Source organism: Microtus oregoni, unplaced genomic scaffold (assembly GCF_018167655.1).
Source record: "Microtus oregoni isolate MIOR12 unplaced genomic scaffold, Mior012 000011F_ref0000422, whole genome shotgun sequence".
NCBI classification, from domain to species: Eukaryota; Metazoa; Chordata; class Mammalia; order Rodentia; family Cricetidae; genus Microtus; species Microtus oregoni.
In genome coordinates, this window is record NW_024543070.1 from 11,233,564 (window position 1) to 11,245,844 (window position 12,281).

Below are 12,281 nucleotides of genomic sequence, written 5' to 3' on the forward strand. Positions count from 1 at the left end.
CTGGGACAGTGTAAGCTGTGCCTAATATAAAACGTGTCCACCATGGGACAATTTTAGGGAGTTGCATAAGTCAGTGGTTGTGTGCTTTTAGCCACAGTTCCCAGGAAGCCCTGACCAATTTTGAAAATATAATCTCAGACTTGGAAAAGGATCCCTGTGGCCTCTGCTAATTGCTGGGCGCAATCGCCTGTCATTTGAAGGTGCCGCTCACATATCCCAAAGTCGAAGCCTGCATTTCGCTTCTGGAAATTACATTTTGGCTGACTTTCACATCTCTGAAAGGCAATGGGGGGAGAATTCACTAGGCTTCCCTGACACTGTAAAGATCCAATCATAGCTGTCAGACAGAAACAATTAAAGAGGAGAACTGCTTCATAAAAGAGGGTGGCGACCGTTCATCCACACAGCAGCAGAGAGAAGACATCACTTGCTAGAGCCACAAATCTATGGTTCTTGATTCCTGATGATTCCTTGTTCGATAGCCTCTTATCATCTTTCTATGGACTTAGGGATTTCTAGTGTGCTGTTAACTCAAGTTTGTCCATTAATATCATTTACCTAAATCCAAGGTCCCCATTTCTGCTATGTGTCTATTTTGTTGACCAGTTGACTAAAAATTGTTATTTAGTACTGCATCTCATCATTTTGTTACTTTTTCTCCCTTCTGTTTTTATTAATGAGTCTCCCCTGAGAATCTTGTTCTGAACCATGGTGAACTTTTGTACATCACTCCCTTTTGCTTTAGTTCTTAAGGGGTCAGACTTTCCTCAACAATATGCTATGCATTTTTAAATTCATGTTCTTGGTGTTACATCAGACCATAACAATCACTTCGATCTGCATCCATTTTGTATTTTTCCCTATATAATTTATTCAATAAGTTATACAGTGCCTTGTACATTCTGCGGCTAAATGGTGTAAGTAGTTAAGAGTAGAGAGCTTTTTAGAATTTCCCATATTGCCTGCTGCAACCCATTCTACTGCCATTACCATGTGTGCAATCTGATGTTTCCTCTTCCAGTTCTTTCTTCTGTCCACACAAAACACCATAAACATATTGTGTTGGCTAAGGCTTGTTATTTGATTACATCTGGGACTAACTCAAACCCCAGCAGCGAGGCACACCTGTAAGGAGTTTTCTTGATTTGATTATCTGAGGCGGAAAGACTTACTCTAAATCTAGGTAGATTATTTGAGGTAGGAAAATCCACACAAATCTGGATCATCTGAGGTCTGAAGACACAGCCTAAATCTGAACTAATATACACACTTGCATTTAACATTTTGTGCATTTTTGACAAGAATTATATTCTATTTTGTCCATCTATTTATAGTGGAGTTGTTTCAGATATTTCCTTAGCTCAAAATGCACATTTAACCTGCTTTTTAACATAGCTTTGGCATCAAAATTATAATTATGAACCATAATTTTGAACCAGAGAGTGGCTCAAGGGATAAAGGTGCTTGCTGGCATGAAGATGATTGGAGTTTGATCTCCAGAACTCATGATGGAAGGAGAGAACCAACTCCCAAAAGGTCTTCTCTGACTTCTACATCCATTCTGTGGTATTTATGTCATAGACATTGTAAAAGGGCAGGAGAGAGACCTTGGTGGGTGAAACCTAGAAGCCTCAGGTGGGCAGGAAACAAAAACACCATGCAGACAGAGCTTGAGTGAGGAGTTTATTGTAAAGGGGAGGGGGCAGAGAGAGGAAGGGAGTGAGGGAGGGGGGAGGGAGAGAGAGAAAGAGAGAGAGAGAGAGAGAGAGGCAGAGACCTTCTTGCCTCTTCAGAAGAGCAATGAGAAGAGACTGGGAGTAGGCGGGGCTTGTCTCTTAAGGGCAATTTGCACCTGGGTACATTCAGGGTACTGCCAGGCTCCCAAGGGGCAGGGCCAAGGTGTGCCTGGATGCTAACAACTTGCTCTCCCTAGAGGCTCAGGTTTATCAGTCTTTCTTATACCTCCTGGATCACCAGTCACCACCAACTGTGAGCTGAACCCTTCTGCACCAATCACCAATCAAAGAAAAAAAAGAAAAGAAAAAAGTCCCACAGGTCTGTCTAATTAAGGCATCTTCTCAACTAAGTTTCCCTCCTCCCTGAGGATCCCAGCTTTGTTCCAGTGGACAGGAATGTGAGCAGCACAGCTTAGACTGGCATGTATCTAATAAATGTGAGACAGTAGAAGTCACAGCACAGTCACTGCTGTCGTACTTGTCCCTGTCAAACTTCCGCTTACAGCCGGTCTTTGCCCAACTCTCCCTGATGCCATTAGTGCTCATGGTTGCCCATGAGGTAAGCATCTTATCTGTGCTCTCTAGGTATGACTGTTCTTTGAAAGCCAACAGGCTGAGGCTCAGGGACAGATTAAATCCCTTGGCTAAAACCACACCTAGACCTAGTGGCCAGGACGCGAAGGCAGTCTTTGCTTTTCAGTTCCCTGACTGCTGTGCAGTTTTGTAAAGGACACTTAGTGCTTCTGTCTGTCCAAAGAGCAACTTTACCAATTTCCCCCAATTAAATACCCTACAGAGCTATGCCATGTTTCATCTTTCTCTCTGACTAGCAATGCCTTATTTACTGATAAACTATACTTATTCTCTATTCTGGTCCCTACCCTGTCCCCTCAACTTTCTGACTCTAAGGTTACTCCCAATAATCTTCTGTCTCTAAGGAACTGCCTAACATCTAAGAAGTTCCTGACATTCTATTTTTGGTCCTGATCTTGCTGTCTTGTTGGCCCATGTTAACACATATTCTATCCGTCCATTTTGGTTCGTGCTGAGTTGGTCTGTGTATCAATGCAGCAATAGTCTCTCTCTCTCTCTCTCTCTCTCTCTCTCTCTCTCTGTCTCTCCACACACACACACACACACACACACACACACACACAAACACATTTATTGCTGGGCAGTACAGCTCTTTAATCTCAGAATTTAGGATTCAGAGACAGGCAGATCTCTGTGGGTTCGAGACCAGCCTCGTCTATGTAGTGAGTTCAAGGACAGTTAGGGTCATGTAGAGAAACTGTCTCAAAAAAGAACTAAATAAATAAAAATCAAAAAATACATTTATTTCTTCATGTATGTGTGTGTTGGGTGGTATATTCTCAGTGGGAATATGGAGGTCAGAGGACAATTTTAGGGAGTCTGTCCTTGATCCGCCACATGGATTGAATTTAGGATTTCAGGCTTGGTGGCAATTGCTTTTTACCAATGGGACCATGTTGCCAACTCAGGGTTGGATTTCTTTTTCTTCCATCAAGTCCCTTTTAGACCAGGGGTAAAGTCTTGGTCTGGTACTAGTCTCTTTTTAACACTTAACAATCTTTGAAGTGAAACTGTCCAGTGAGATCATCTTTTCAACTTTCCTCAAGGTAGCAGGTTACAGGTGGTGTAGTTTTCATTGCATGTGCCCCTAAGCTAACTCTGTAGGGCTTTGAACTTACTGTAGTTGATCAGTGCTTCCATGTTAAAGGTTTTATTTCAGGATGACGTTAGGTAGGTAAAGCATAGTTTGGACAGGAATATGTCAAGTGTCATGGAGCAGGTGAGCACATGACCAGTCTGACCTTGACTGATCCGGCTGACCTAAAAGAATAGGAATCTTTCCTAGCTCCCCCTGTCCTGGGCTCATATTTTCCTTCCCCTCTGTGTTTCTTTACCCTGCCTGAGCATCCACTTGACCTTACCCATGTCTAGACTCCTGTGGAAGACTGACTGTTATCAGGGAGCTGGGATTAAAGAGCCATCTATAGCTCATTCCCCTGTGCACTGTAACCCAGGACAGAGCCTTTAATAACCTGCATAACTCATCAAGGCCTTTGATAACTTGCGTCTTTAACACGGCTAATATGGAACGCTGGTGAGAGAAGAATGCACACGCCTGCCTTTGATGCTCTAGTCCCCATGGCTGAGCAGCCACCAGGCCCTGGTTCACACTGCTGCTAGCTCCTGCCTCCTTCACCCATTTCCTTCTCCTGTTTTCATCCACCAGGGCCAAACCCAGGACTACTGGTAATGAAACAGTGCTTCCCACATATTGTGTATTCTGCATCCTGGGCTGCATTTTCAATGGAGTTTCTCATTTCCATCCAGCAGACCTCTGGGGTCCTTTGTGTGTTTGGATGACAGAAGGAAGAAAGTTTGCTTGAGAGTTTATCAGCTCCAGCTCAGGAGTCAGGAATGTGTTTCCCTGTCAAACTGCCATTTCCTGGAGGACGCTGAGCTAAGAGCCCGCATTGATCCTGAGAGCCCATCTTCATTTGCAGATTTCCCCCTCTGCCTCAAAGTCATAAATGTCACCCAGGGCCCTTGAGACGGATCTATGTGCTGGTAAAGAGACTTTTCCATGGGGCAGGGTCTTTTGTTTATTTGCTTTGCTTTTTTGGTTTCTTGACACAGGGTATCTCGGTAGCTTTGGGGCCTGTCCCGGACCTAGCTCTTGTAGATCAGATTGGCCTCGGACTCACAGAGATCATCCTGCCTTTGTCTCTCAAGTGCTGGCATGAGTCACCACTGCCTAGTCTGTGGGACAGGTTTAAGCCTTGCCCTCACTCTCACTTCCTGCTGGAAGAGAGTGGATTTCTATCTTCTCAGGAAGGCTTATTTACAGAGGAAGAACACCTGGGAGGACCTTGGGGACTTGCCCAGGGAGGGTGGGATTAGAAGGGAAAGACTTGGCTGACCTTGGTAAGAACACAGAACAGTGGCCGGCAGCAGGCTGGGGTCTAGTAACTCTGAAATCCCCTTTATGGAAAGTTCTGTTATATTTTGATTAACAAAATGCTTGTTCAACTCTTGTTTATGACAGGAACTTTGCAGTATGAATGATAATAAGAATAATAATTGTTCCCATGCACTGAGAATTAAGTGTTCAAGCAGACTTTAGTGTGTTACCTCTGTATCCCCAAATCCTTATCAGAACCCCAAGAAAATGACAGTATTTTCCTTATAATACAGAGTCCTGAAACCCAGGGAGATCACACACCTTGATCAATCCAGGGAGTGCTAAGCCTTTCTCAAAAAACTATAGCCACTCAGAGGCAGGCCAAAAACTCTCAATGCTTAGAGCCTCACTGCTACCTTTCCCTGAATCCACCTTCACCCACACCCACCCCTCCCCACACACGCCCACCCCACTCCCACCCCCATGAGTCAACAGGGCTAACTTAGAGAACTGGGTTTCCTCTGTTTTGAATTATATGCTTTGGGAAAGAATATCAACAAGATTGTATCCATCCAGTTTACCCATCCTGATCTATTCTTAAGGGTAAGAGTGTTTTTAGGGAGTGAGATCAAATTGCCCAAATGGGAATTTATCTAAAATAACCACCTGTGCCTTCATCTGCATCATAAAAGGAGAGTGAAATCTCTTTGACAGACCAGTATCTGTTTGTGATTTGAGTCCAAGTCACAAGAGACTTGATGTTGGAAAATGCTCTGTCCTTTTTATGTGTTCCTTTCCTCTTCTTGGGACTGCAGCCTTCATCCCTAGCAGCTGGGGTGCCTGAGGACTATAGCACACACAGGAGTTAAGTACTGGTCTCTGGCTGACCCAGTGACTGGAAAGAAGTCTGTGGAAGACTCTGGCTTCACCTGGCTCTGTCTTCCTTGCCTCAGGCAGAGGAGCTAAGTGGCATTCTTTATGTTAAAGACTAGAGGAGAAAGCTAAAATGCCAAACCACTCCAGATTTTACGTTTTCTTTCTCTACCCTGATTTGAATCATCAATCGATCCACTCATTCCTGTCCTTAGCTCCTTTAAAGGTTTGTTTTATCTCTTTTTCTTCTTCGTTCTCCTCCTAACCTCTGTCTTTTGTCATATTCAATTTCTTTCACACTTAAAATTTTTAGTTTCTCTAATCATAATTATATTTTTAGTTTCTCTAATCATAATTATATCCTAAGGAAGAAAAATGTTTTGCTATGCTTTAAAAGCCCTTGCTACCCAAGGTCAATTCTTTTGAGAAGCTGCATTAACACTTTTGGGCCATAAGGGGCAGGTTTAATGCGCTGGTTTATAAGCAGAGGCAGAAAGTTAATGGATTCCTAAAGTTACCTACCGCAGAGAATTGGCTGGCGGTTTAAACTCTGCAACAGTCAGATTCAGTATCTGAGAAGTGAGTCCTGGCACAAAGAGGCCCTGGTCATAAGACGTGAATAACTTTGGTACAGTAGCCTGGGGTAAAGAATCAGCGTGGTGCCAAAAGGGGAGCCCTCGATTTGCTTGCACCTATAACTGCCTTACACTATTGCTTGGAGTAAATCACTCCTGTGTGTAGCTCCTACTTAGGAAATAGGAACTTGAATCTGTCTTGAACATAGGCTACTCCAAAAGGAGTATATATAACTATAACTATATTATATATATATATATATATATATATATATATATAATAGGACTGAGATTAGATGTGTTTTGCTATGTACTGTGTTGCCCTCTCTTCTGTTAATTCTCCATTCTGACAACAGTAGAGGAGGTGAAATAGGTATTGTTTGTCTACTCTGTGCTATTGGAAAAGCCAAAATAAATAAACAGAAAACCTTGGAGACTCTGAGAGGGTAAATTCTAACCCACAATCACATACCTATGGAAGTGTTCCATGGAATTCTCACAGTAGTAGTAGTAGTAAAAATACAACTGGATCCACGCTGACCTGGAGCAGGCCACCCGAACCACTCCGGCCTGCAGGACATTGAGGTACTTAGTCTTGGTGGCTAAACAGGGTCCCCCAGAGCCAATGCAGCTGATGACTTCAGACTCCGCTTGAGTGTAGATAGGAAAATAGTGACTTTTCTGTTGCTGTAATAAAATACCATGGCCAAAGGCAACTTATGGAAGGGAGATTTTATTTAGGCTTACAGTTCCAGAGGGAGAGTTCACATGGTGGAGGAGGCATGGCAGCAGATTAAGTAGCAGAGAGAACAAATCTTCAAGAGCAAAAAAACAAAGCAGGGAAAACAAAATGGAAAAAGGACACGGTTATACACTCTGAAAGCCCACCACCAGTGACATGCTTCCTCTAGCGAGGCTGTACCATGTCCCCAGACAGCACCACCAACTGGAACCAAGTGTTCAAATAGCTGAGTCTATAGGACACTGTTTTGTGATCCATCACAAGTACCTTCCAGATTATTTCAGAAAACTCTGGAAATATATAATTCTTCATAGTTATCATTGTGTGATAAAGATTAGGCATTCTTTACATGACTCTTGATGCTTAAATGCTTCAGTGCCAGGAATAGAAAATAAGAACCCACAACTCATATATGCTTTGTTGAAGATAACTTTTTCTTTTTTTTGATTTTAAGAGACAGGGTTTCTTCATAGCTTTTGGTTCCTGTCCTGGAACTAGCTCTTGTAGACCAGGTTGGCCTCAAACTCACAGAGATCTGCCTGTCTCTGCCTCCTGAGTGCTAGGATTAAAGGCGTGCGCCACCACCGCCCGGCTGAAGATAACTATAACAGATGTTGGTTTTGTTTGTTTTTCTGGTTTTTCATTGCATCACATGTGTATCTTTGAGCATGGTCCATGAGTTCTTAAAAAAAAAACATTGTTTTGTGCATGCAAAGATCATTGGTTTTACCTGATTCAAGAGTGACCAGTAGTTCATTCTTTATAACCCCTGTGTCCCTTGGTATCCATCTCAATAGCTGCCTTTCAAATTCTTAGTGTTAAATAGTTTGCCTAGGCTTCCCTTTATAATGTAGCCCTTGTATATGGGAATAAAACACGTCAAGTGGGTTGTTGTGGGTGAAATGGAGAACAAGCTGTAGAGTCCCCAGGGAACGTGTACGTTTGTGACCTGTGAGTTCAACTTTTCGTATTTCTGCTCTGCATAATGAAGACAAGTAATAATAATAAACAATAACAACACCGATAACCCATGTATCAGGGCCCTGATCTCCACCTCTGAAACTTACACCAGCTCTATTATTTGTTTTTGAACTCTCTTTAGTTCCTCATCATTAATCCAGAAAGGGTTTATCTAATGACCACTTGAAGAGTGTCCAGTGATGTGCTCTCAGTGGTGTTGATTCTCCTTGGATCCCCTCCTGCTGTCCTAGTGTGAACATCAAGGAAGGCCATCCAGAGAGCTGTTGCCCCTTTGCTGATGTTTGGTGCTCGTCAAGGATAATGGATTTTTTACCACACCAGGAGTCCAGGGCATAGGATTTTCAGGTGGTTCCCGTTTCCAATTTAGTTCAGGTAGAACATGGCCCCTCTACAAACACCAGTTCAGCACAGCTTTTTGCCTAAATTATAAAGAAGAGCAGCGGCAATGAACTTGTACAGTTACCATGATTATATCTTCAGGAAGTTCCTATGGGAAATGTTGCCCTCACAGACACACAGAACTGTCCATTTATTCCGGTATTGCTCTGTGCCTTTGCTGTAGGCTGGCTAGTGGTTGTGTTAGAGCCCTGTGTGGAAATCACAAAATGTAGATTTTGTAGACAGACCAGTGACTAGGAATGGGTACTTTCTCATGCATACTCTAGTTTGGAAGCACAGACCTAGAGCAAACTCATAATCTTGCAGTATTGTTAAAGCAGTAAACAACAAGAGCCGTCTTGATTTTTTGTTTGTTTGGTTTTTCTTTTTAAATTGATTTAATTTATTTTGAGACAGTTTCACCATGTTGCTCTGGCTGACCTGGAAGCTGTTATGTAGACCAGGCTGGCCTTGAACTCACAGAGATCTACCTGCCCTGCCTCCCAAGTGCTAGCGTTTAAAGCACCATACCTGGCCCAGTTTTTCTCTCTTTGAAGTTTAATACTACAGCCAAGTCATATAATTTCTGAGTCATATGCCTTTCTGCTACATTGACAAAATACAATCCCTCGCACATCTCTCTCTCTCCATCTCTCTCTCTCTCTCTCTTTCCTTTTTTTTTTATTTTTTGATCAAAATACAACAGTTCTTTAATGAAGGTTAAAAGATCAAAAGGTACATGTTCCCAAGATGAACCATTAACAGTCTAACCATTAACATCTGCCTCTGTAGAGCATTAGAATAGTGCCCTACTGATTAAAGCAGAAGTAGGTAAAATCTACAGGAGAGTTGGAAAAGGGCATTAGCAGGGAGAACCTTCCTGACAAGAGGCTTGGCAAAGACGGTGGCTTTTAGATGTCAGGTGAATTCGCAAGAAGGCAGAGAGACCCTTTCTCAAGGGCATTCGAGCCCGATGTATAACAAGAATTCCTTGTTTATAGTTTTAGCACTACTCTAAATATGAGACAATGCAGAATCAGAAGTGGGTAGACATGTTGGCAGAACCCAGAACAGGAGGCGCGTATAGACCATGCATAGTGGGGCTTCGTATTTGACCTCCATGCTGCTGCTTTGTTTCATATGAAGAGTTCTTCTAAGTATTTCAGTAATTAGTATCTTAAAAAAAACTGCTCCCCTGCTGATAAGATATGATGAAACTTCTTATTGTCATGCAATAATTGGCATCAGAAGTTAAGAGGTAATTTTCTTTATCCCACTTGGGGCCCAAGTGCCATCTGTCATTTTACAGCCTTGATCACAACTTTCATGACTGAGTCTGGAAGTCATCTGTTAATGTGACTTCCTTCTCTGAATCTTCCTTCTCTTTGAAAGCTGTGTTCTCCAACAGGGGACAGAGAGTGAACTTCAGAGCAAGAGTTAAATGGTTCTGACTGGGAAACATTTTGACCTTGACCCTGGTCCATATCCTAAGCTAATAGTTCTCAACCTGTGGGTTGTGACCCCATTAGGGGTCAAAGAACACTTTTATCAGGGTCATCTAGGACCATATGCATATCAGATATTTACATTACTATTCATAACAGTAGCAAGCTCACCGTTATGAAGTAGCAACAAAAATAATTTATGGTTGGGGTCACTACAACATTAGGAACTGTGTTAAAGAGTCACAGCATTAGGAAGGTTGAGAACCACTTTAAGCGCTGGAGTCAAGAAGAACATCATCTTTGAACACTGAAACATAGAACTGCATTTTCCACATTGTCCTCCTGCCTCTTCTTATAATCTTTCCATGTGTCTCCATGTATTTTCGCTAAAACTTAAACTCTTGGCAATCCCAGCTTGAGCTCATTCCATTGGCCTCCTTGAACACAAAGTTTCTCTAGATTGACTGTTTTTCCAAGAAACCTTTTTTTTTTAACCTCAAGACCTTGATACACGTTATCCATTCTACAAAACATCTCCATTGCCATCCCATGTAGATTCCCTTCTCCTTACTAGACCTTTCCTAGTTTCTGCCTAAAGTAGAAACCCTTCCCTGGGTCCTATGACAACTGAATCTAGTTTTACATTGTAATTGATCAGTTATTACTAAACTCCCCACTTCTGTTCCATGGAGGCAGGAACCTCCTGAGTCTGTTCTACAGCTTCACTTTCCCCACATATGTAATTGTAAGTAATTATTTGTTGAACCAGTGGGGCGTGATGGACAGATGGATGGATGGGTAGATAGTTGGGAGGATGGATGGGTGGATGGATAAAGTAGAAGTCTATAAACTGAACTCTTCACCAACTCCAACCAAGGTAATTCCCATCCATGCTGCAGCTCTACTCAACCAATCTTCTGGAAAAACTTTTTTGGCCTTATTTCAACAAAGGCACAGCTCACAGCCTTGTACTCCATCTTCATCCATAAGCTCACACTTCATCTGCATTCATTCAGTCTATAACCTGCAGTACTGACTGGTTTGGTGTTCATCTGGTGTACAAAATATACATGTGAATTTTGTGACCACCCATAGAGCATATTTTCATTGTTCAACGTTGGATCACTCTTAAATTTCACTTAAGTTGTAATTGTTTTAAACAGTTTATTATTCTAATGATTAAAGCAAAAACAGAGTACATTCATTCATAGTCAAAGTAGATCATATAGTTGTGTGAAAAATGTCCTTATGAAACTCAGTACTATGTATCATGTATATTAAAACAGAAAAAGTAAAATAGATTAAGAGACTGGGAGAAATACTGAATAAAATGAAGCAAATCTAAATTATACCTAATTTATCTTTTTTTCCAAGTTAAATAAGCACAATAAAATTTTTGTCTTTTTCCCAACAGTGGTTTTCTTACACTTTACAACTTTGTAATCTAACAGAATTGTTATGTAATGTGGACTTAGTGCTTCATTATAACAATATAGGTAATACACATTTTGTGTATACACAAATGTATATACACAAATACACATATTTGTGTATATATTATGTGACACCTTTCAGATGCAGGGGGTGAAACACTGGAATAATTTGAATTAGAACTGGATCCCAACAAATGTATCACATTCAAATGTAATGCACTAAGCATTCAGAGGTCATTTACCAATTGTCTTCTTGCGAAATGTATAAAAGAATGAGTTGGGAACACCTTGGACACATCCTTCTCCTAGGTACTATGACAGTGACTCGTGTTGTCCTTCTTTTCCAGAGTGACCGTCTCCTAATCAAGGGAGGAAGAATCGTCAACGATGATCAGTCCTTTTATGCTGATATTTACATGGAGGATGGCTTGATAAAGTATGTACATGAAAACTTCTCCTTTTCTACTTCCACTCTGCCTAAGAAGGAGCTTTAATTTCCTAAATAAGCTGAAAACACTGAATTTTGTCAAAAAAAAATCCTTCTAAGGACCCCTTTGAGAAAATTGTATTAAATGGAATACCAGGGGCATAGAATTCAGAGTGAGCGATTGTTAATTACAACAGCATGTTTATTGATCCCTAATGAGCTTAATAGTATTTTGTGGGCTCAGTAGAGATTAACTTTTAATCTATACAACTCCAATGAGGAGCTATTGCATTTTACAACCTAAAAGAATTGGGCCACGGTGAGACTAAATAATAACTTGGCTATGGCTAGTACCTGGAAGAGCCAAGGCCATGAATCCAGGTGTTCTCCATCTGAAGCACACCTACACAGGGAGGGCGTGGCTTCCGGCAGAAGAATGGTTAAATGAGGAGATGGAAGCTGAGATTTCAGAGATCACTGTGATCTTTATAAGTATGTGGCAGGAAAGTAGATGAGGTATTTCTGTTCTGGATAGGGTATTAACGTTAGTTGCAAAAATGAGTGAAACGTTATATATAAATACATAAAAACACATCACATGGGCCCATCAATTCTTCATCCTCTTGGTTCTTAGTTTCTCATGGAAGAAGAACTAAGAAAAAGCACAACAGAACTGGCCAATATCTGGACCAGAGTAGAATTGCAATCTGAGGCTGCATTTTTCCCACCGTGTGTTTTGAGTTTTGGTGGCCTTGGAAT

General features: G+C 41.6%; 1 protein-coding gene across 2 annotated transcripts in view; it reads left to right on the top strand.

Annotated features, from left to right (window-relative positions):
- Positions 1-12,281, top strand: part of LOC121453416 (dihydropyrimidinase-related protein 3) — a 113,005-nt gene that overhangs the window by 62,836 nt on the left and 37,888 nt on the right. For both annotated transcript variants that reach the window (XM_041660168.1, XM_041660169.1), the window contains exon 2: positions 11,443-11,531. In XM_041660168.1, the coding sequence (XP_041516102.1) occupies positions 11,443-11,531 (89 nt within the window). The remainder of the gene's footprint in view (positions 1-11,442; positions 11,532-12,281) is intronic.